We start from the raw sequence: 26,262 nt of genomic DNA, 5'->3' as shown, positions 1-26,262 counted from the left end.
TACTTTTATCATGAATTGACAGTTAATTTTTTAGACCAGTTTTCATTGATGTTCAACTTTTAATTTTTGATTTTAATAAATATCAGCCTATATTATATATTCACCTAATATACCTGCATATGATATAAATGTAATATTAACTATTCTTTTTTCCATACCAATGTGAAGTGATAATTTATGACATGCTAAATTCTTACAAACATCTAGGTCTAGTTACAATCAATTCTGTCCCAGAGATGTCAATTCCTAGGTTAGTACCGCACTATGTTACTAGTAGTAAGGCTCCTCTTATCACCCCCCTTTAATAAAAAGGTATATAGCTATTTTAACTTGTTACTTCTACAAAATACACTTTATAATCACTTGGTGAAATAATCTTCCTAATGAAATATTTGATTAGAATGGTTTAATGTGGGGAGATTGAACATCTCTACAATTATCTTCTCATCCAGAAACATGTTTCCATTTATTCAAGGTATTTTTTGAGGGAAGTGGGGTGTATGTAGTATACCTGAATTCACTTATTAAATTTAAGTTTTTCAATTGATTTTTTTAGGTTGTCCTAATGGTCTACCATATCATCAGCAAATGATTTTCTCCTTTCCAATTTCCATTTATTTTCCTTTTCTTATTATTCCAACTGGCACTTTCAGAGCACTGAATAATTGTGGTAACAGGAATTTTACTTTTTGCCATTACCTTTAGCATGAAGTCCAAACTTCTAAGGTGGCTTACAAGGCCTTTCACGATCTGGCCTTTGAGTCTCCCTCTAACTTCACCTCTGTGTATTCCTGTTCCACTCCTTTGCAGTGCCACATTCCAGTCAGTGAACGTGTTTCCTGATGCCATGCCCTCATCACTCTGTAGCTCTGTACTCTGTTTCTCCTTTTTCATCTCTTCTAACATTCCCACACTCCACCACACAATCTAGCTAATTTTCACTTTCTTCATGTTTCAGCTTAGATACCTGCCTTTGAATGCACATGGTGAAATTCAAATGTTTATTAAGTAAATAGGTTTATGGAAAAAGGCTGGAAGATGTTAACTGGCTGTAACTCTTCTGCAAAAATTAAATGTTAAGTGTACTCTCTAAAGGGGTTTTCTTCGAATCTAAGTATGTTTAGCTTAGTAAATAGTATATAGATCTTTTAATTTTTGGAAAGCGTAGAGATTTAGGAGTAAAAATAAGTATTTTACTTAGGCCCAAATAGCTAGCTGTTGAGAAAAAAGATAACAAATGAAAATAGTACTTTTATCTTTCAACCAGCCAAAAGAAAATTATAGTTTATAAAAAAGGTGAACTATTAGACTTAGAATGCCTAAAAGAAGAATGTCATAATCCATTATATTAAACATGTCACTGCTTTGATGAATGACTGAACTATATACCTCAAGAATTTCCTATGTTCAGAGTGTTTTCCTCTTAGGATTCTTCACAAGTTGCCTTATGTTTATATGAATTTCCCTATCAATTATCAATACTTGTGTAGGGTTTTGTCTTAATTTAACAGCTTGTGATGTAAAGAATGAACAAATGAACATAGAATAATTTTTCACATTTATTAACTCATCGTAGGGGTTCACTCCAGAATATGTTTTCTGCTTTTGGATAACATATGAACTCTGTCAAAAGTCACCATCAGCATTCATTGGGAATGTCTCCAGTATGAATCTCTGGGGGCAAATTAAGATAAACATCTTGTCTCAAGAACCCTTTGGGATCCTGATGTAGCTTACAGAAAACAGAGGAGTTCTGGTACACAGAGTATTAGGACACTCTGTTCACCATTTAATGTTTGGGATAAATGACAGCCCAAGGCTATGGATGTCTCTCAAGCCTAGATCCCAAACAGTACTTCAACAAATGCAGATACTGAGAATACATGTAGATTAACAACACATCCACCCACCATTGCAGTTGAAAACCCTCTTCCAATTCCAGTCCCCACTCCGCACCAGGACACCTAAGGATATTACTAGGTGTGAAGTAATTGGCTGTCACTGTGGTCTTCGCCATTAATTCAGAGTCAGTCCTTAGAAGTGTCCTTCTATGGATATATTCTTGTGAGTTCCTGGTTTCTTGTGACCTTCTTATAAGGACTGAAAGTTTGAGTTTTATTAGATGTCAACTCCAAGGGTATTGCTTGGCACCTCCCTAATATCTACTTCATCAATAGATCAGGTGAATATAAGTATTCCATAGGTTCCATTTATGAACTAGGGAAAGATGATGGTAATGGATATCGGAATAATGACAGACAAACACTATCATGTTGATATGTTTAACTCTGAGCCCTTGTGAGTTCATTTGAAGCCTGGAAAAGCTCCCTCAGATTTCTATCCAATAACAGATTTATCTCCATATTAATTCAGTCATATCAATTAAAGAATAATCTCCGACAAACATTTTCTTTCATTTACTATATTCACAGGATTCCTTCCAGAATAAATTCATGGACTTTGAATGAGTTCTGACTGAAGATAATGCCACATTCTTCCTGTCATAGGACTTCTCTCAAGTATGAAGTTTTTGGTGTTTAATCAGGTTTGAACTCCTGTTGAAGGTTTTCTCACATTCCTTACATTTGAATGGTTTCTCTCCTGTATGAATCACTTGATGTCGAATAAGTGAGGAGCTCCGGGTGAAGGATTTTCCACAGTTAACACATTCATAGGGATTATTTGCAGAACAGAGTCTTGGATTTTTATTACTGTCTTCAGGCTGACTGAGGGGTTTTACATATTGATTGCCTTCGGAGGCCTTTGCTTCAGTGTGAATTTTTTGATGCTTAGTAAGGTTTGTACGTCGGTTGAAGAATCTTCCACATTCATTGCATTTATAGGGTTTCTCTCCTGTGTGAATGATCTGATGTCGAACAAGAGATGAACTGCGGCTGAAGGCCTTCCCACATTGATAACATTCATAGGAATTCACTGTGGCATGACTTTTTGGGTGCTGAGTATCTGTACTCAAGTTCAAGGCATTCCCACATCCGTTATATTCTGAATGTTGCTTATCTACTGAGTCTAAATTAAATTCGAAGTTAGTTTTAAGCTGATCACACTTTGGGGAACCCTTTCTCATAGGAACTCCCTGTTGTGTGTCAAAAGTTGAGTTAACTGACTTAACATCAAAACTTTTCTTATTTTCACTATATTCAAAGTCTCCCTCCTCAGTGTAGACTGCATTATGAACGAAAGCTTCGTGTGGCAAATTTATATCCCAGTGTTCCTGGTTCCTATATAACCAATCATCACTTTTCCAGGCATCTAAAGGAGGATGTCCACTTTCAGTCAGTCTTGTCATAATCACTGCATGGGATGATTCTTCTCCAGAAATTCTCTGCTTTGGAACTAAATCCTGATTTTCTGAAATTCTCTCTCTGTCTAAAAGTAAATAAAAAATTCCATGAACTAGAAGAAGGGAAACTGCTTAATTAGGAAAGGGACGCTAAGCCATTTAAGGGTACGCATATTTTATGGGTCTTTAAATACAGAATGGAAATGTGAGGCAAGGTTAGAAAACAAGGATTACAGAAGAAATAAATGGGATAAAAATATTTTAAAAAGGATCAAGAGATCACAAAATATGAGAGCTATTCAAGAATACTAAGGAGAATACACAGAACTTAGGTAAAATATCAGCATATGAACTGGGATGGCATGGCATATCACAGTTCAAGCCATCACTGGTTCGTAACTAGTTTGTGAAAGTTATACCTAATCTTCCTTTCTCTAGCATCCCGTCTCTTTTACCCCAAGCTGTTCCACATAATAGCCCTTCAAAAATACCAATTTAATCATTTCTTCAGGAACATGTCTAAATTTATAGGCTGCATAGCTTAACAGCTAAAAGCAAACTTGCAATCACAGTGCCCCTATTTTCCATACAGAGCAATTATTCCCTGCATTTAGCAGAGGCAGAAAGAACTGTAATATATGATAGCAGGGAAACCAGTCTTATCCTGGGCTCAAAATAATCACTCCTGATTCTAACAGTGCTCAGACACTTCTATGTGTTTCCTAGAACTCAAAACTTTACCTATTTTGATTCAGGTTGGGTTCCTCTGTTTTCACCTGCCTTCAGTTTCTCTATTTCATTTGATAAAGTTCCACTTTCCTTCTCAAATTCCTTTTTCACTTAGTTTCTATATAAATATACCCAGTATACTGTATATTCTAGCATTTTTTTAAAAAATTAAATTTAACTGACTTCCCTTCTTTCTCCTTTTCCACATAACATCAGATATACCTAACGATTTTATCTTCTATATTTTACTGGTAGCCAAGCAAGACCTTCAGCTTTCCAGTTTCACACAGTCACTAGAACACCTCTACTTGACTATCCCTACTCTCTTCCAAAACTCAACAAATGAGAGACTATCATCTTCCATGTGGAAAGAACTTCCCTCAATGTCCTCATTTTCCTTCAGTGAGTCACTGGCCTTCTAACATTTACACTAGAGTTCATGAAGAGAACTTGAATAACCATTGCTCTTTATCTCTCATATCTAATCTGTCCTTAGGTACTATTACTTTACTCTATGAAATGACTTTTACCTCAAAGCAGCTCTCACTGATACATCCAACTCTGTCAAGTATATATCAATTCAGCCTTCTTTAGTCTAATCTCTATGAGAAATCATTATTTGTCTGTAAAATACCCACACTGGAAACTAGACAATTAAATCAGAATCTCCTAGGATGAAGCCTAGGAATATAATGGAAATATCGATTGTAGCTTTCCTGTCTCTACCTCACCAGTGTATATTGGATGTGTGGGGGCAGATAACTTGTCCCTTTAACTCACAGGTTTTCAGAGAGAGAGGAACCTCTTCCAAACCTGGACTTAATTTAGAGGATGAGTTCCTGGACTTCAAGATTGATGCCATAGTGAAATGACATCTTAGGAGAGAGTAAATGTAATTAACAAGGGAGAAAAATAAAGTTAATTTGTGGCCAGAGGACAGACTATAGCAGATCAGAATTATGGCACTTTCTCTGATACTCTCCTCATAGAGAAGTGGAGTCTATTTTTCTTCCCCTGGAATCTGCGCTGATCTTGCAACTGCTTGGCCAACACAATGTGATAGAAGTGATACTAGGCTATTTCTGGGCCTAGCCTTTATTTAAAAAAAAAAATTTTTTTTTTAATTAATTAATTTATTTTTGGCTGCGTTAGGTCTTTGTCACCGTGCTTTCTCTAGTTGCAGTGAGCGGGGGCTACTCTTCATTGTGGTGCACGGGCTTCTCATTGCGGTGGCTTCTCTTGTTGCGGAGCATGGGCTCTAGGCATGTGGGGTTCAGTAGTTGTGGCTCGCGGGCCCTAAAGCGCAGGGCTTAGTTGCTCCACGGCATGTGGGACCTTCCCGGATCAGGGATCGAACCTGTGTCCCTTGCATTGGCAGGTGGATTCTTAACCACTGCGCCACCAGGGAAGTCCCTGGTCCTAGCCTTTAAAAGACCCACAGCTTTCAATTCCTCTCAGTATGTTCCCTCTCAGAACCTTGCTGCCATGCTGTGAGAAGTCTTTGCCTCAGTAGAGGCCATGTATAGGTGTTGTGGTCCACAGGACTAGCTAAGTTCCCAGTGACATCTAGCACCAATTTCCAATTATGTGATCATAGTTGGAATGGCCAAGTCATCTTGGCCATTCCACCCCAGTCAAGCTCCCAGAACACTGCATCCTCAGCGAACATCATATGGGATGTAAGAATTCCTAAGTCAACTCACGAAATTGTGAGAATTAATAAAATAACTGTTTTAAGTCACTAAGTTTTAGGGTAATTTGTTAGAAATAATAGATGACCAAAACCGTAATTTTGTTCTAGTAGTATTTATTAAATAGCAAAATTCCTAGTTGTATTTCCTTAAGTAAATCTATGTTCTCCTCATATTTGTACAACTCATTTTTCATGCAACTTCCTTACTTCTATTTTTAAAATCACTCTCATGTATTTTGTTATTTTCAAGTTGCTTGGTTCTAATATGTAGAAAAGCTGCTAATGTTTTTACTTTATATCTGGCCACCTTAATGAAATTCTAAACAGATATAATCATTTTGATACTGAGTCTCTTGGATTTTCTAAGTAGAAAGTTATCATACACAAATAGCTTTTTCTCTTTTCTATTAATTTTCTCATTTGTGTCATTTATTTTTCTTTCATTAGTTAAAACCTTCAGGTAAATATTAAATAATTATGGTAATAGGCCTAAGAATCTGTTGATTTTAGTGTTAATACCATTGTTTATCTTTACACATAATATTAACCCATGATTTGTTCTCTTTTTGCTCTAATAGATTTCAAATCACTGGCTTATTCCTGACCACTAATTCCAAACTCATAAACTGTGCTTTATCTAAGACTGTTCCTGTCTCTAACCTAAAACAAAAATAAACTTTAAACCTTAGCCTAATTCTGGGTCTCTGCCTACTTCTCTCCTGGAGACCAGCCCATGCCAAACCACCTCTGCCTTTCTTTGGCCTAACAATTTCCCCCAACTTCTCAAATCACCTAGTTAGTTAAACTCTCCAAAATCTGGCTTTATATTCTGTATCCAAATTTACTTTATACTATCTCTAGTAAACTTGGATCATTGATTCTTATTCTAGATCTGAAACATTTGGTGAGCCTTAAAAATATACATGTGTGTAGAAAATCCTAAAGACACTACCAGAAAACTACTAGAGCTCATCAATGAATTCAGTAGAGTTGCAGGATACAAAATTAATACACAGAAATCTGTTGCATTTCTATACACTAACAACAAAAGATCAGAAAGAGAAATTAAGGAAACAATCCCATTTACCATCACATCAAAAAGAATAAAATACCTAAGAGTAAACCTACCTAAGGAGGCAAAAAACCTGTACTCTGAAAACTATAAGATGCTGATGAAAGAAATCAAAGATGACACAAACAGATGGACGGATATACCATGTTCTTGGATTGGAAGAATCAATATTGCCAAAATGACTATACTATCTAACGCAATCTACAGATTCAATGCAATCTCTATCAAATTACATTTTGTGTAATTGGCATTACACAAACAAACTTATGGTTACCAAAGGAGAAGGGGGAAGGGATAAATTAGGAGTTTGAGATTAATATATACACACTACTATATACATACTGTGAAAATGGCATTTTTCACTGTAGAACAAAATATTTTTTAATTCCTATGGAAACATAAAAGACAATCTTGAGAATAGCTGAAGCAATCTTGAGAAAGAAAAATGGAGCTGGAGGAACCAGGCTCCCTGACTTCAGACTATACTACAAAGCTACAGTGATCACAACAGTATGGTACTGGCACAAAAACAAATACAGATCAGTGAAACAGGATAGAAAGCCCAGAAATAAACCCACACACCTACGGTCAATTAATCTACCATAAAGGAGGCAAGAATATACAATGGAGAAAAGACAGTCTCTTCAATAAGTGGTGCCAGGAAAAATGGACAGGCTACATGTAAAAGAATGAAATTAGAACATTCTCTAACCCCATATACAAAAATAAACTCAAAATGGATTAAAAACCTAAATGTAAAACCAGATACTATAAAACTCCTATAAAAACATAGGCAGAACACTCTGACATAAAATGCAGAAATATCTTTTTGGATCCATCTCCTAGAGTAATGGAAATAAAAACAAAAATAAATAAATGGGACCTAATTAAACTTAAAAGCTTTTACACAGCAAAGGAAACCATAAACAAAACAAAAAGACAACCTACAGAATGGGAAAAAATATTTGCAAATGATGCAACTGATAAGGGATTAATTTTCAAAATATACAGACAGCTCATATATCTCAATATCAAAAAAACAAACAACCCAATCAAAAAATGGGCAGAAGATCTAAATAGACATTTCTCCAAAGAAGACATACAGATGCCCAAAAGGCACATGAAAAGATGCTCAACATCCCTAATTATTAGAGAAATGCAAATCAAAACTACAATGAGGTATCACCTTAACACTGGTCAGAATGGCCATCATCAAAAAGTCTATAAATAATAAGTGCTGGAGAGGGTGTGGAGAAAAAGGAACCATCCTACATTGTTGGTGGGAATGTAAATTGGTACAGCCACTATGGAGAACAGTATGGAGGTTTCCTTAAAAAACTAAAAATAGAACTACCATATGATCCTGCAATCCCACTCCTGGGCATATATCCACACAAAACCATAATTCAAAAAGATACATGCACCTCAATGTTCACTGCAGCACTATTTACAATAGCCAAGACGTGGAAGCAACCTAAGTGTCCATCAACAGAAGAATGGATAAAAAAGATGTGGTACATATATACAATGGAATATTACTCAGCCATAAAAAAGAATGAAATAATGCCATTTGCAGCAACATGGATGGACCTAGAGATTATCATACTAAATGAAATGAGTCAGAAAGAAAAGAACAAATATCATGATGTCACCCATATGTGGAATCTAAAAAAAAAAATGATACAAATGAACTTAAATACAAAATAGAAATAGACCTACTGACATAGAAAACAAACTTATGGTCACCAAAGGGGAAGGGGGGAGGGATAAATTAGGAGTTTGAGATTAATATATACACACTACTATATATAAAATAGATAACCAACAAGGACCTACTGTATAGCACAGGGAACTGTACTCAGTATTTTGTAATAACCATTAAGGGAAAAGAATCTGAAAAAGAATATATATATATATTCCATATATATATGGAATCACTTTGCTGTACACCTGAAACTAACATGACATTGTAAATCAACTATACTTCAATTTTAAAAAATGTGGAAATCTTAAAAAAAATACATGATGCATGTGTGTATTTGTGTGTGTATATACATGTTCCATGTGGCCAAGTTGGGCTTCTCATAAGCATAGTGATATCACAGTACTAGAACTAGTGGCTGCTGAATTCCAGGAGAAAGAAGCAGAAGCTGCAAGTCCTATTACAGGCTAGACCTGGAACTGGCACAGTGTCACTTCTGCTACATTTTATTGATCAAAGAATCTAGTGCCAGCTCAGAGTCAAGGGGAGGGAAAACAACATCTACACTTTAATGGAGGGAGTGACAAAGATTTTGTGGCCATCATTAATCCACCAAAATCCATTAACTGGGAAAATAAATGACATTTACTGAAGTAAATTCCAGATTGATTAAGGTATATTATATTTAAATAATGAAGTAGATGGAGCTAGAATAAAATGAAAAAATGTACCTTAGTTTTGGGATGGAAAAATTCTTATGTATAAAATTAACAGATATAAAACAATGGGGGAGATACATGATAACATAAAAAATATGTTTGGCAGGCTCCATGAATAAAATAATTTTTAAAAATGTCTTCAGACACATCTCATTTGCCACAAATATGGTCAATAGTAAGAATTTAACATAAGCTTGTAATATACTAATTAAAAACCTCTAGAATCCTGATAACGGACATAAAAGAACCATTTACTGAATCACAGATGACCAAAACAAATAATTTTTACTTTTCGCATAATCCAGTATCTATCCATCTATCTATCTGTTTCTTTGGTTCCTACATATGTGCAAAAGGCGGAGATATAAATGTAGGCAGAAAGAGACATGTTGCCTTCCCTCAAGGAACACAAAGCCTAGGGCGAGACAAAGACTCACAGAGACACATGTAGAGTGTATTTGTGATAAATGGTAAGAGGAAAAGAATATGGTGCTATGGGAGTATATAATAGAAAAAACTAACCTAGTCAAGAAAGGCTTCCCTGAGGAGATATGGACCTATTTGAGATCTGAAGGAATAGGAGTCAACTAGGCAAAGATAGGAGGAAGAGCATTAAGTAAAGAAACAACATGCACAGAGGTCCTGTGATAGGAGAGGGCAAGCCACACTCAAGGGACAACAGAAATATGTTCCCTATGGAAGTGTTTTTTCTCTACTGAACCCCAACACCTATCAGAGTGCACAGGGCACAGTAGACGCTAATACATATTTGATGCTGGCTGACTGAGAGTAGATCAGTGTGGTTTGAGTGCAAAAAGGATGTACTGTGAGATGAGGTTGGAGAAGTAGGTAGGGACAAGTGTGTTGTGAAGTAAGCAAAACTGAATTCAGTACAGAGGTTTCAGCAAGTACATGATAAACCATGATCTCCATGACTGCAGTGTGGTTCAAACACTGGAGTTGTGGAGGGGAGACAGAGCTAAGAGGGAAGCCAAGATCTTGTATTAAGACAAGAGGCTATGGTGATAGTTCAGGTGAGAGATGACAGGACATGGACTGCAGTAGTGGCATTGCAGATAGAGAAGTAGATTCATTTAAGATATATTTAGGATAAAAAAACAAGTATTAGATAGGTGAAGGAGAAGAGGCTGTCAAGGATAATACTTAAACTATACTTGTATAACTGGATGGATGGCAGCTCATCCAGCTAGGGAACAATGGAAGAATACTGGAAAGGAAAAAAATCACTTGGGTTTTATGAAATTTAAGGCATCTTTGAGACATCCAAGAGAAATGTCACGTGTATATAAATTTTATTTCAGAGCTGAAGCCTGAGCTGGGGATATGAACTTGTAAGCTGCTATAAATGTGTGATAATTGAAGCTGCAGTTGTAGATGGAAGAAAATACAGAGTCAAAAGAGAAGACAGGATGAGATCAAATGTTGACAAACTGAAATGTATTAGATAGGTACAGAAGGACAGGTCTGCAGTAGACAGAGACAGACTAGCCAGAAAGAGAAGAAGAAACTCAGGAGTATTACAGGAACCTAGGAGTGTTTTCAGAACGAGCAGCAGTTAACAGTGTCACTTGCTGTTGAGAAGTCAAATGAGATAAGGAATTAAAATGTGTCCCCTGGAGCTCGCTCCAATAAAGTCATGAGTGACTTGAACAAGAACTGTTTAAGATTAGTTTTTCGGGTAAGAGCTCAACAGAACGGGTTGAGGAATAAAAGGTGAGGAAAAGAGAAAAGCAAGTATAAAACACCCGGAGAAGTCTGGCTATAAAGAGGTAAGAAACAGAGTATTAGAAGAGGGTGTAGGCTTGAGAGAGAAAGTTAAAAAATTAATAATGACCTGAAAATGTTAAAAAGCTAATGGGAGAATGAGGCAGAAATGGTGAAAATATAAGTTAAAAAAAGCAGGGAGGGGGCTTCCCTGGTGGCGCAGTGGTTGAGAATCTGCCTGCCAATGCAGGGGACACGGGTTCGAGCCCTGGTCTGGGAAGATCCCACATGCCGCGGAGCAACTGGGCCCGTGAGCCACAACTACTGAGCCTGAGCGTCTGGAGCCTCTGCTCCGCAACAAGAGAGGCCGCGATAGTGAGAGGCCCGTGCACCGCGATGAAGAGTGGCCCCCACTCGCCGCAACTGGAGAAAGCCCTCACACAGAAACGAAGACCCAACACAGCCAAAAATAAAAATAATAAATAAATAATAAATAAAAAAATTAAAAAAAAAAAAAAAAAAAAAGCAGGGAGAAATGGGGTCGAAAGGATGATCAGGGAGAGGATTTACCTTATGAAAGAAGAAATGGAGTCAATTGCCTAACAAATTAAGATTTCAGGTAAATAATACCCAGTGTTTGCTCGGGTGATAACAGAGATATAATAACTAAAGTGATAGTAACACTCTCATTATTAGTGAGTATGAGTTGGTAGTAGACAACATAGTTCTTTTGTAGACAATATAACCTAATGTAACAAGACAGTTAATATAGTTATACCCTTTGGGATGAAGTTTCTCTTCTAAGAAGGAATCCTGTGAAAGGAATCAGATATGCCTGAAAACCTGGCAACAAACTAAATGTCCAACAGTTGGGGTGGGGAATGGTTAATTATTATACATGCATGTGAGGGGCTGTCATATGCGAATAAGAAACCACATTTTCATAGACTAATTAAATGGGTATTTGTTCATGATATCACATGAGGTGAGAAGAGCAGAACACATAATGACACATTCTCAATGATCCCAGTTTTGGAGAAAAATATTTACAAGCCATAGGCACACATCACCACAAAGAAAATGGCTTAAGAAAACAAACCACGATGTTAATACTGCATAGCTCTGGGTAGTGAGGTAACAGGGTGAGTTATATTCCTCTTCATACTTTACTTACTAAAATTTATATTAAGCACACAACAATTTCTAATCTCTCACAAACAAAATGTTAATAAGAATATAGAGATTACAATGAAGGTAGGAAGGCACAAGTTAAGGAGGTCTTATAGTAAAATAAGGAAAAATGGAAGATTACTGGAGTCACCCTAGTATAAAGCAGTTCCTTTTCTTTAAAAGAGAGAATATGATTTAATGTTAGGTTGGCTAACATTTGCTTATATAACACCACATGCCAGAGGCTGTTCTAAGTGTGCTACACATATCAACTCATTTAATCCTCACAGTAACGTGGAGGTAAACACTGTTACGTTACAGAAGAGGAAACTTGGCAGGGAGGCTGCCCCAGGCAACTCTGCCTGTGTTAAGAGTCTGTGTTCCTCCTCCTCCACTGTTGGTGGGAATGTAAACTGGTGCAGCCACTATGGAGAACAGTATGGAGATTCCTTAAAAAACTAAAAATAGAGTTGCCATATGATCCAGCAATCCCACTCCTGGGCATATATCCACACAAAACTATAATTCAAAAAGATACATGCACCCCAATGTTCATGGCAGCACTATTTACAATAGCCAAGACATGGAAACAACCTAAATGTCCATTGACGGGTGAACGGATAAAGATGTGGTACATATATACAACGGAATATTACTCAGCTCTAAAAATAATGAAATAATGCCAGTTGCAGCAACATGGGTGGACCTAGAGATTATCACACTAAGTAAATAAAAAAAAAAGACAAATATCATATAGTATCACTTATATGTGGAATCTAAAACATGACACAAGTGAACTTATCTACGAAACAGAAACAGACTCACAGACATAGAGAACAGACTTGTTGTTGCCAAGGGGGAGGGAGGAGGGGAGGGATGGATTGGGAGTTTGGGATTAGCAAATGCAAACTATTATATATAGAATGGATAAATAACAAGGGCCTACTGTATAGCACAGGCAGCCATATTCAATATCCTATAATAAGCCATAATGGAAAAGAATATGAAAAAGAATATATATATATACATATACACACTTATATATATATATACATAACTGAATCACTTTGCTGTACACCAGAAACTTAACACAACATTGTAAACCAACTATACTTCAATTAAAAAAAAAAAAAAAAGAGTCTGTGTTCCTAACCCACACCACTTTTTTGCCTGTCCATATAAGAAAAGGAATCTGTGAACAAAAAGCAATGGCTTTTCTTCTTCAAAGTTTAGCTGGTTTGCTGTCACCTCCCAACCAACAACTCAAACCCTGGGTTGTACATTATCTGTGTATTTAATGAACAGAAGCTTCTTACAAATGCCTCAGATCTACCTGTTGCTTACCAAAAACAGTTGTTCTTAGAATTTCTTGCTCCATTATCCAACTTTTTTCCTTACTCTCCAACCTGGAGGTCTCAGCTGGTTTGGAAAGTAGATGCTCTGTACATGGGGAAAAGGAAAACAAACAAACAAACAAACACATTTCAGACATTTTTATAGGGAAGAGAATCCCATCCCAAAGTAGTAGTCTAAGAGCTGATAAAAGGTAAGGCCAGTGGACCTGTGTATTTCTAGCTCTACATCAGAAAGGACTTTCAGTCACATACAGCAAGAAAATCTGCTATTGTGCCCAGAAGTTATTACGAAACCTAAACTGAAACCCAAATGCCCTCAACCACTTCAACAGTAGTTTTTAACAGTAGATGAAGAGACTACTAAAGGGCAGATGAGGTAAATACGCAGACGCCACCTTTATGCAATGAATTCAGGTTCCTATAGTTCTCCAGCATCACATCCCTGTACAGGTTCTTTACAGCAGGGTCCAGTTGCCCCCACTCTTCCTCGCTGAATTCCACAACCACATCTTTGAATGTCACTGGTTCCTAAAACATTAAGTTCCTTTTTAATCAAAGGTCTCAAAAATATTACTAGAGGAGAAATGAATTTGGAAAGAACAGGGTAGGTGGCGAGAATATACAAAAAAAAATTGATAGGACAATGTTTGGAGTTCTAAGTGATAAAAATCAAGTTACCTTAGGGGCCTATCAACTTGGTACTCTTTGAGGGCTGGGAAAGGAAAATGAAGGGCTGTCCTAACTCTAGATTAGCTTACATTTTAACTGAGGAGAAAAACCGGTTGGAATAATTGTGGAACAAAAAATTACTATAGAGTACAAATAATTTACACAGAAAGAGTTCAGAATAGGAAGAGTTTAAGGCAGATTTGAGGGAAATTTATAATGAAAATGTAGGCTCTCCTAGCAGAACAGGGAGCATCTCTAACTGAGAAACACTGTTGGCTAATGCCTCATCCTTCAGGTCTCAGAGCCCAATGTCACTTTGTCAGATAGGCCTTTTCTGATTACCCAACAAAGTAGCCATCTTCCTAATCAGTCTGTTTCTTTATTTTCTCCCTAACAATTATTACCATCTGCAATTATCTTATTTGCTTGTGTTTGTCTACTTCTAGTATTATGTAATCTCCACAGAGGCAGGCATTTTGTTTCATTTACTGTCATATTCCCAGCCCTTAGAAATGTTAGGCACTGCATAAATACTGGTTATAAGGGCCTTCATCCCGTCAGCTGTTGCACTTTTCTGTCCAGCATTCTCAACCTTGTCCTTATAGTTACCTTCAATCACACTGAAACACACAAATCCTTCCTCTACCTCAGAGCCAGTCTTTGTGAATAAGTTGTCTACATGTGTTTTGCCTACTTCCTCACTTTTCCTCTTTCCTCAACCCTCTGCAACCTGGCTTCTATTCCCATGCATGCTTGTATCTCCATGATGTTAAGAGAATAGACACTACTCAGGCTGCACTTTTCTGAACTTTTAAAGGATTTCTCCTTGAAATATGGTCATTCTTTGCTTTCACAGTGACATCATATTTTCCTGGTTTTCCTCTACCACTTTGGTCCTTTCATTTCAGTATCCTTTGAGGTTTCTTCTGCTGCTGCCTATTAAATGATATTGCTCAGGATTCTGACCTTGGCTTCCTTCACTTTTAATTCTAAACATTCCCTGGGTAGGCCCTATGTCTATACCTTCAATTATCATCTACAATCTCAAGGGCATAGATGCACAGAGAATATACAAAAATTAAATATTTTCCAAAAAGTGTATCATCAACTAAAATATATCCAACGTCCAGCGTATCATCAACTAAAATAGTCATGTTCTTAGATGGAACTATGTTTGGCAAAAGTTCACAGACCTAAAAAGAAAAAGCAGAGCGTTACAATAGAGTGGAATCCTAATTTACCTGGGATTTGCCTGTTAGTGAGTCAGCTTCCATTTTTTCTTTCTTGATGCTCCCCTTCTGGAGTAGGGCAGAATCCTTGCAGGTTATACCTGAGGAAGATGAAGGAAAACATTAGGGAGACAAGTTTTTCCTTGGAGAAACTTTTAATAATTATAGTACTTTTAACATGCTACTTCAGAAGTTTGAAATTTAATGATGTCAGGCTCTACCAGCAACCAGAATCTCCAGGAGTGGGGCCCAGATCTTATATTTTTAAAAAGCTCTAAAAGTGATTTGCATATTCTACGAGGGGTCAAGAACTACTTGATCAGAGAGAAGGCCAAAATAATATTTTGATGCCTCACCTGTGGTTATAGCAGATCCAAAAAAAAAACTTTGATCTTGTCAAAACTAAATCCTAACTAAGGCTTAGCCACCACAGGCTGTAATTTACTGGGAGCTAAGAATATTTTACCCAACCAATCACTTTCTCAAAGACATTGGGGATTAATCTACTCAAGGATTCTTTTCCTCTAAGTCGCTCTGTGTATACTACACACAGACTTAGGCAGTCTGGTCACCTTGGACTACTGAGTCTTCCAGGACATAAAGATCTGAGCAGCAACCAATTCTCTTCTCCAGCCCTTTTGTGAGACATATACCCAAGGGCTACTCCCTAATGTTTCTCCAAGATTCATTAATTACACCACTAATCCTCAAATGCCAGACTATGGGCCAATACTGGTCTGTGAAGAAGTTTTCATTGATTCAGGGTGAAATAAGAAAAAATAGAAACAATGCAGGAAATATTTATGTTTTATAAATAAAGGCAGGATTTGAAAAAAAAAATCCAACTTTCTCAGCAACATGCCATTTGAATACTGCCACAAGATTACAGTCTGTTAACTTTACTCAGGCCTATAACACTTTGTGAAACCTCAGTTTCCTCAGTCCCATAACCCCTAGAACAGTCAATACCACATTTTCTTCTAATATGATTTTTTTAATTTTTAAATTAATTTTTATTGGAGTACAGTTACTTTACAATGTTGTGTTAGTTTCTGCTGTACAGCAAAGTGAATCAGCTATACATATACATATATCCCCTCTTTTTTGGATTTCCTTCCCATTTAGGTCACCACAGAGCACTGAGTAGAGTTCCCTGTGCTATACAGTAGGTTCTCATTAGTTATCTATTTTATACATAGTAGAATATCACATTGTTTCTTATTCTTGTCATTCTTGGAAATATGCAAGATATCTTGAAAAGATGCAAAAGCCTTCAATCAGCCATCCCTTTTTTATTGCTTTGAGTATTGTTTCCTTCCCATAACTCTTCTTTCCTGCTGACTTCCTTCCTGAACCTTTACAGTTGTGTTGTCTGAAACTCTCATGCCATTCAAAGAAAAATTCCTATACATTCCCTAGCTCTTTATAAAATATTCTTTCTCCCTTCTAATCTAAAATGGATCTTGGCCACCATCAAAGCCACCTCTTCTCATCCTCCAATACTATGGTCTTGGTAGTTGTTTTGATATATTCATACTTCTCCATTCCCATTTCCTCATAAAGATTTTTCTACACTCATACAAAAATTTTTTCATAGTGGTTCATGCCATTTAGCTAGGGCCTTCTTGATGTTGTAATACACTAAGCTATTGCAAATTCATTTATTCAGACCGTATTTACTGAGTACCTCCCATGTGTGAGGCACACAAATGCCTGCCCTCAAGGAGCCTATAGTCTGTTGTGAATGACAGGCATTAAATAAGTAATTGTACTAGGTCAGTAAAAACTTTACTTAGCTAACCGTTGCTTTCCACACCAAATCATAATCTTTTCAACAACCCAGCCTGAAGACCCTTGACAACCTTATTTCTAACAACCATCAGCAATCAAGCTACTTCCTTTTTCATACTGGGGTCCTTATATACTTAGGATTGTTCTACTCTGAGAACAAACTTGAATGAATCAATCCCTAACTATATTTTCCTATCCTTTCAACTTTCCTATCCTTTCATCAAGGTTCCACCATAGTACATTGCTTCTTTAATTTTCTCCCAGTCTATCATCCCTCTTGTGAAGTCACTTTCTTTTCTACGCAGCTTGGATTTTATGGTAAATCACTTGCAGATTTACTCTTTTCAGACTTCAAATTCCTTGAACACTGATCCTTTATATCTAACATCCAATCTTAGCTTGATGCAGTAATCTCTTTTACCTTACCTTTTTAAAAAACTGAGGTAAAATTCACATAACAAAAAATTCACCATATTAACCATTCTAAAGTACACAATTCATGGGTTTTAGTATATTCATAGTGTTGTGCAACCATCACCACTATCTAATTCCAGAACATACTCATTACCCCCAAAAGTAACCCCATACCCCTTAAGGAGTCACCTCCCATTCCCCTTCCCTCCATGCTGTCTCTTTGGATTTGCCTATTCTGGGCATTCCATGTAAATTCAGTCATATGGTATGTGACCTTTTTTGTCTGACTTCTTTAAAGTAGCATATTTTGAAGGTTCATCCATGTTGTAGCATGTGTCAGTTCTTTGTTCCTCTTAATGGCTGACTAATACTCCACTGTATGAATATCAATTTGTTTATCCATTCATCAGTTGATGAACTTTTGGATTGCTTCCATTTGTTTGGTTATTATGAATAATGCTGCTATGAACATTCATATACAAATTTGTCAAATGCTTTTTCTGCATCAACTGAGATGATCATGTGATTTTTCCCTTCATTGTATTGGTATGGTGTATAATGTTGATTTTCACATTTGAACCATCCTTGTATTTCTGGGATAAATCCCTAATGGTCATGGTGTATAATCCTCTTAATATGCTGCTGGGTTTGGTTCACTAGTTTTCTTTTCTTGTAATGCCTCTCTCTGGCTTTGGCATCAGATTAAAACTCCCAACATAGAATAGGTTAGGAAGTATTCCTGCCTTTTCTATTTTTTAGAAGAGTCTGAGAAAGTTTGGTGTTAATTATTGTTTTAATGTTTGGTAGAATTCATCAGTGAAGCCATGTTGTCCTTGGGTTTACTTTGTTGAAATTTTAAAAATTACTGATTCAGCCTCTTCAGTTGTTACAGATGAGTTGAGTCAGTTTTGGAAGTTTTGGGAATTTTTCTATTTCATCTAAGTTTTCACAGCATTCTCTTATAATCTTTTTGATTTATGCAAGGTCAGTAGTAATATCCCTACCTTTATTCCTGATTTTAATTATTTTGGTCTTCTCTCTTTTTTGCTTGGTCATTGTAGCTAAAGTTTTATCAATGTTGTTGATGTTTTCAACATTTTTTGGAATTTATAAAGTCTATATTCTTTGTTGTGTGTGCCCACTTAAGTCTGTTTCCTTAACTTGGTGGTTAGCTAGCGATTCCAGAGATTTCCTTAAATGCTTGAAACCAGAAAAACAAAAATCATTTCCTAGCCTTTGCAGATGGGCTGTCTGCGTCAGGAAATGTCTTCAATACTTAGCCAGATAGTTTTCACCCCTGCCTTAGTCTTCATTTCCTGCTCGAGCAGAGCCTGAAGACCAGTCAGAGGTGAGAATCAGGGAATTCTCAGGTCTTTCTGAACATGTACCCAGCCTTCTAGATCTCTAAGAATATGTAGAAGCTTTCAAATCCCTTACTCTCTAAAGCACCTTTCCTCCCATCTTTTTGTTTAGTCTATGTTTGTCCCAACTGTTTATTTGCTGTCCCAGGTAGCAGTGGCTAATACATTTTTCATTAAATGTTTCTGACAAATGCTAGCCAGGTAGCCATTTCAGCCCTGAGAGGTCTAAGGTAGGTAAAATATGGGCAAACCCTTTAAGTGGGTTCTTCAGGGATCCATGGCACGTTAAAAGAAAGCAAAAGCCTTTCTCGGTCCTGTATTACCCTGAAACCTCTCATTTTCTTCCCAAACTTCCCAAGAATAGTCTATAATGATTATCACATTCCCACCTCATACTTCATATTTTTTTGACCCATGTGATAGGCAGAATAGCCCCCTGAAATGTCCATGCCCTAATCCTTGGATACATGGCAAAAGGGACTCAGCAAGGGAATTCCCTGGAGGTCCAGTGGTTAGGACTCAGCACTTTCACTGCCAGGGCCAGGGTTCAATCTCTGGTTGGGGAACTAAGACCCCACAAGCCTCATGGCACGGCCAAAAAAAAAAGGGACTCAGCAATATTAATGTTAAAGATCCTTGAGATGAAGAAATCATCCTGGGGACTTCCCTGGTGGTGCACTGGTTAAGAATCCACCTGCCAACGCAGGGGACACGGGTTTGATCCCTGGTCTGGGAAGATCCCACATGCCGCAGAGCAACTAAGCCTGCACGCCACAGCTACTGAAGCCCGTGCACTCCAGGGCCCGCGAGCCACAACTACTCAGCCCACGTGCTGCAACTACTGCAGCCACACACCTAGAGTCTGTGCTCCGCAACAAGAGAAGCCACCGCAATGAGAAGCCCGAGCACCACAACGAAGAGTAGCCCCTGCTCGCTGCAACTAGAGAAAGGCCGTGTGCAGCAACAAAGACCCGATGCAGCCAAAAATTAAAAATTAAAAAAAAAAAAATCATCCTGGATTATCTGGGTGGTCTCAATCAAATTACATTCATCTTGAAAAGTGGAGAACTTTTCCCAGCTGTGGTCAGTGAGACAGAGAGAGTGAAAGAGTGAGTGTGAGCATGTGCATGTATGCCAGCACACACCATGACAATAGAATGGAGTGTCAGAGAGATGGCAGTGTGAAAAGGGCTTGGCTCACCATTGCCAGCTTTGAAGATGGGGGAAAGGGAGCATGAGGCCCAGAAAGAAATGAATTCCTGTTGATGCCTTGATTTTAGCCCAGGGAGACCCATGTTAGACCACTGATCCAATCAACAATTTCAATAAATTATTTTCAATACTCATCTTAACAGGACCTTTTTGTTGCAACATTGTTGAACACTCCCTTCTTGAAGATTTCTTTTTTCTTAGCTCAAGATACCAATCTTTCCTGGTTCTTTGCTTTCTAGATTACTCCTTTCTAGCTTGCTTCCCTGAGTTTTCTTATTTTGCTCAGTACTTCATTTTATTTCCTTTTTGGATAAGGACTAAATATAATCCCAATACCAGTATCATCACTGTCTCTAATCAATAATGCCTAGTCAAATATCCAGTCAATTGCCTCATGTCTTATAAGGTTCACACATTCACATGATCAATTACACATCTTTTATGTTTCTTTTAATCTCTAAATCCGTCTTCCATAGCCCCTCCCTACTCCCTTACAATTATTTTTAGAAACTGGATTGTCTTGCAGTTTCCCACAGATTGGATTTTAGTAATGGCATTCCCATGGTATAGTTTAACATGTTCCTCTATTCTCTATTTTCTATAATTGGTAGTTAGATCTATGCCAGCTCTTAAATACTGGTTCTTCCTAAGGATTTGTATTTTTCCTACTTCTGTTCATACCTATACATTTCCATATTTTTCTTTCTTGATTTTAGCCCAGAGAGACCCACTGATCTACAAACCTGTAGGACTATACATTCATATTGTTTTAAGCAACAAAGTTTATGGTAATGTGTTACAGCAGCAACAGAAATTGCTATACTTCTGAACACTAAAGCCATATTTTTAACTATATATTAGATTATTCACTGTGGTTGTCCCACAAAGACCTCAAATCCAACATGCCACATAATTAATATATCAATCTCCTCACCAACAAAAACTGTTACTTACGCTCCATTCATGCAAGCCAGAACATTTATCCCATTCACACCTAATATGTAAACCCTTTAGGTTCAAACTCCTCTGTTTTCCCAAATGCTTCCTCATTCTCTAATACCTGATCTACTACAATACTTCCTAACTGGTTTTCCTATTTTCAGAGCTCTCAGGGCTATCCTTTACTGCAGAAGTTGATAAACTTTTTCTGTAAAGATCCAGATTGTAAATATTTTATTTAGGCTTTGCAGGCAATACAGTCTCTGCTATAACTAATCAAGTCTAGTCATAGTATGAAAGCAGCTGTAGACAAAATGTAAATGAATGGGGTGTGGCTGTGTTCCAATAAAACTTTATTTCCAAAAATATTTGGCCTGTGGTCATAGTTTGCTGATCCCTGCTCTACACTGAAGCCAACACAGTATTTTTGAAAGGTAAATCAAATTATTTTACTCCCCTACTCAATCTGTGAGATCTCAGTTCAGCCTTCCTAATATAGTAAAGTTCTTCATGATCTGGCCCTTGACACCTTCTAGCTTCAGAAAAAGTTCTTATGCTAAGTGAAATAAGTCAGATAGAGGAAGACAAATACTCTATGATATCACTTACATGTGGAATCAAAAAAATAGAACTAGTGAATATAACAAAAAAGAAACAGATTCACAGATATAGAGAACAAACTAGTGGTTACCAGTGGGAAGAGGGAAGGGGGGAGGGACAATATAGGGAAAGAGGATTAAGAGGTATAAAATATTATGTATAAAATAAGCTATATGGATATATGGTACAACACAGGGAATATAGCCAATATTTTATGACTATAAATGGAGAATAACCTTTAAAAATTATGAATCACTATGTTATATACCTATAACAGATAAATACTGTACATCAACTATGCATCCATAAAAAATTTTTTTTAAAAGATAATTTTTCTTCATATGGGAAGGGTCAACTATTCTACCTCCAATTTTCTATATTCTCACCTTCATCCTTAAGCATATCAATCACATCCTCTATGAGGCTCACCACTTCCTTGCTGTTCTTTGGATGTTGTAAATTCACCCAAGTCCTGACTTCTTCAGGGAGAATTGTCAGGAATTGTTCCAGTACCAATAGCTCTAGGATCTGCTTCTTTGTGTGAATTTCTGGTCTCAGCCACTGAAGACAGAGCTCCCAGAGTTGGCTCAGGGCTTCATGAGGCCCAGACACTTCCAAATACTGGAAATGTCTGAACTTTAGACGAGAGGCTTCACAGTCATCTGTCTCCACGACTGGGATAGATTCCTGCTGCCAAGACACATCTGCTCTCAGGACCTCACTTTGTTCATGAGGAGCCAGGTTTTGAGGTTTTGAGATAGCCGTCAACTTGTTCAAAGGCTGCATCTTCCTATACAGAGCTCCCACTGCAGTTCAAATTTGTCTTATCAGAAGATTCCAATAATTCTCATGCTTGGGCTAAGCACTTGTGTACTATATACATATATACGCAGTGAGAAAAGTTTCAGGAGCTTCAGACGCAGAGCCAATATTCAGGCACCCAAGAGACTGAAAAAAAGACATAAATATGACCTACAGATAATGAACATGGATAGGTCAAAAAGTGCATTCCCGGACTATAACAATCAAAAGTTTTAATTTGTTAGGATTCGCTATGAGCCAGTCTGCAATGCCCATCAATCAGGGAGGTCTTAGGCTCAACGAAACATTTAAACCTTGCAGGACTACCACAGCTCATATTTGGCACCTAGGTTACTAAGAAGGCTATTGGACAGAAAACAAAGCTTGCTAACAGAGGAGTGAGTAACTGGAATTTTTCTTCAGTGGCAGTTCTCACAGAGTATAGCTCGAGTGCAAGGGGATGTGGACCATGTAGGTTGGGCAGAAAGCATCTTGACTCAAAAGCCTTCTACAGGAGCTGATATCTCACAACTCTACGAGTGCAGCTCTCAGGGTTCCCCAAAGAGTGTGCCAGATTATGAGTCACTACATTCAGGGAAGTTCAGATCCAGCTTTCTATCTGATTTACAGTTCTCCCAGTCCAGATGCAATTTACCATTCAGGAGTCATTTTTATTATAAGCCTCTAGGCCAGTGGTTCTTTTTCCATAGCATTGTGCTTGTACAGTTACAATATCGTTTCTAATTTCTCTGAAGATTCTAATTTGAGTTTTCTGTTTCCTAAATTCCCTTTGATTCTGTGGTCAGGGTTTCTATTTATCTTGGTTTTTAGACATCTGGTATTCCCTAGTTCTCTGCTCATATTTAAGAATCAAGTGTTAGGTTGATTATTCCAGATCATCATATGAATTTCTACTTCTTCTGTATCAGTAGATTGGTTTCCTAATGGGTGTCTACCCTGAATGGGAGACTTACCAAGAGCCATGTGAATATCAGTGAGACACACACATTGGCAGACTTTGATTTAGGGTGAGTGGAGGAGCAGGCTGTCAAGTTGTGGGCTCCCCACACAACAGAGTGAAAAGGTTTTACTATGAAATGTCAACACCTAACCTAAAAGCCTTTGTTCTCCTCAGATGGTTTATTCAATTTATTTAGGGAAGAACTTTTTGTGGGAGGAAGGCACTGGAGCTAAACTGCTTCTCTATGTAGGTGGGAAGAGGGCTGGGAGGTTGGGGAGATGACTGGAATAGGTGTTTCACAGGTAACCCTTCACTCGATTCCTATGTTCTATTTAACTCTCACTGCCATACTCTGTTGAAACAGCTTAAGATTCACATAGGCAGATGGGTTTCCACCTCCTAGCATATTCTAAGTTGTGACCTTTTCTACACTGCTTCTGTAAACCATATTTTCACTTTCTGTCTTGTAGAAATGTATTGACACCATTTATATACTCATTAGTATCCCCATTACATGGGGACACAGGGCAAAGTGGAACAACTGAGGGAACATTCTGAGATCCAACACAAACCTTCTCCAAAGCTTAAGGAAAGCACACGTTCATTACCAAAAAAAAAAAAAAAAAAAAAAGAAAGTTCCGAAGTGCTTAAGAGGTATCACTCACTGAGTTCCAGCAGAACAATGAACTATGGGCCCAGATACTTTCAGAATTAACATACAGGGAGAAAGAAGAAAAATAAGTCCACAGATCACATATTAAAAACAAAACAAAAAACCAAGTAAGCATTAAAAAAAAAAAAAAGCAGATTTAACAACAAGAATATCCATTGTAACAATAAATGCACTGGGTAAAAATTTAAACTCAACTATGTAAAAAATTAAGAGACATCCAAAACAAAAGAACTCCAAAGCTTAAAGCAATGATAGAAAAAATAACAAGCAAATGTAAACAACAATAATATGCAGGGATATACTGAATTAAGATGTATATTGAATTAAAAGCACAAATGAATAAAATTAGACAAAGAGGAAACTTTAAATGACTGAAGGTACAACTCATAATGAAATATGACTGCTACTAAGTATATCAAATAACACAATGAAATATATTTATAGCAAAACCCTCAGAAAACAAGAGATGCAAGCAACAATAACACAACAGAAATGGGAGACTAAGGCAACTTTCCCAGTCCTTAACAAGTAAGCTAAAATTGATAGTATAGAGGACATGAAAAACATGCTTAGCCTGATATATAAAACCATATAGAATGTAGTTTCTATTCAAGCACTTATGAGAATGCTTACATAAGCTGCTATTTATTAAGCTACCAAAAACCTCAATAAATAAAAAGTAAATAAAAGTGGTACAAATCACATTTATTACCAGAATGAAAACGAGATCTTAACATCAAGTAGAAATAGAAAAAAATCTCAACTACTTTGAAATTTAACTTTTGCTTCTAAAAAACAACTCAAATTAAAAACACTAAAAACACTGCACTTCAAAATCTAACAGCTCGAGTTCTACTGTTAGGCAATAGCAAAGCCTTATATATATAATTAACCAAGAATGAGATGAATTAAACGTTCAACTCAAAGTGAGAAAAAGCAACAAAATATACTAGGAGTTTATAGGTTAAAAATTAATAAATTACTCAGTATAAATAATTATAGAGCTAGGAGGACAGGTTAGAGATGTTCCGGATGATATGCTAGCACTTAAGATTTCAAAAGAGGAACAGTCTCGGTGATAAATGGTCCAAGGTATGACTGTGACTGAGAATAGCTTAAGTGGTCTGTAAGTGACCACCAATGGAATAAACAAAGTCAAGAACTGTTAAAGTTTAAACTCTAAAGTACTAAACAGACACCTTTAAGGATGATGGTAGGACTCGGAATGAAGATTTAAGACGCTGAGCCAATACCAATGGAAGGAAGGGCTCAGTAAGGCGCAGGTGACAGGAATCTGGAGAGTTAGATCAAATAACCAGCTGACACAAGTTCATAGGATTTTACAGCGTCAAGGAACTTGAACAGGCACTAATTATGGGGAAAAGGTAGTACCTGTGAAAAAGAGTTGTTTTAATCAAATAGGTCATAGGCAGAGCAGTAGCCTGAGGTAAGGAGAATCTTTCGCCTTCCGAGATTAGCTTGTAAAAAGGAGCATAAAGCAGTGTGCAAATGAGCATCTGAAATAAAGAGGTTTTAGGGAGTGGCCAGGAATGAGTGGGACAGCACGGCAAGTTGGAATGAACTTTTCTCCATTTTTTTTTCCAGTCGATTGATCCAGTCACACTGGATCGGGAATCCATATCAGTCATTCCAAAACCAGCTGAGCAAGATATATTTAGCAGATTAAACGCCTGGAGACTGCCCCCATCACAGAATGGAAGAGGAGACAGCAGACCTGGATCTGGAACCTAACCGTCCTGTTTCCCACCCCAGCCCTCTTTACCTCTCCTCTCTCACGCACTAACTTCCTACCACAGCCCACGCCTCCATCTCTGTCAGCTCGCGCCCTCCTCCAGCTTCTCCCGCAGAGACTGCAGAGCACAGAGTTGGAATCCAGGTAACAGCGAACAAGCCGAGGAGACCGCGTGGACGCACTCAAGCAGGATTCCCAATTCCACGCACCCGCGTCCTGACCGCCCGCTGACCCGCGTGATACCTGCAAACACCGCTCCCAGCCAGGGATGGGTTCAGTCACACCCAGGAGCCAGTTCAGAGGAGCCGCAGAAGTCGTCCTCCCAGCCCGGGGAGGAAGCTTGCGTTAGTAATCACGCCACAACTAAGCAGCGCGGGCCACACCTGCCCCTTA

General features: G+C 37.6%; 1 protein-coding gene across 3 annotated transcripts; it reads right to left on the bottom strand.

Annotated features, from left to right (window-relative positions):
• Positions 1-1,580: 1,580 nt before the first annotated feature.
• On the bottom strand, positions 1,581-26,262 carry ZNF215 (zinc finger protein 215). 3 transcript variants are annotated; one of them, XM_068555166.1, is made up of 6 exons: positions 26,113-26,262; positions 22,068-22,629; positions 15,377-15,465; positions 13,862-13,994; positions 13,456-13,551; positions 1,581-3,387 (listed from the first exon to the last, which is right to left on the bottom strand). In XM_068555166.1, exons 2-6 carry the CDS (start codon positions 22,465-22,467, stop codon positions 2,516-2,518), a joined length of 1,590 nt encoding a protein of 529 aa, XP_068411267.1. In that variant the 5' UTR covers positions 22,468-22,629; positions 26,113-26,262; the 3' UTR covers positions 1,581-2,515. The 3 variants fall into 3 exon arrangements, with proteins under 3 accessions (XP_068411267.1, XP_068411268.1, XP_068411269.1); XM_068555167.1 differs by lacking the exon at positions 22,068-22,629; XM_068555168.1 differs by lacking the exons at positions 13,862-13,994; positions 22,068-22,629.

Source organism: Eschrichtius robustus, chromosome 11 (genome assembly GCF_028021215.1).
Source record: "Eschrichtius robustus isolate mEscRob2 chromosome 11, mEscRob2.pri, whole genome shotgun sequence".
Taxonomy (NCBI): Eukaryota; Metazoa; Chordata; class Mammalia; order Artiodactyla; family Eschrichtiidae; genus Eschrichtius; species Eschrichtius robustus.
Note: the sequence above shows the minus strand (reverse complement) of the source record. Positions and strands in the feature narration are given on the sequence as shown.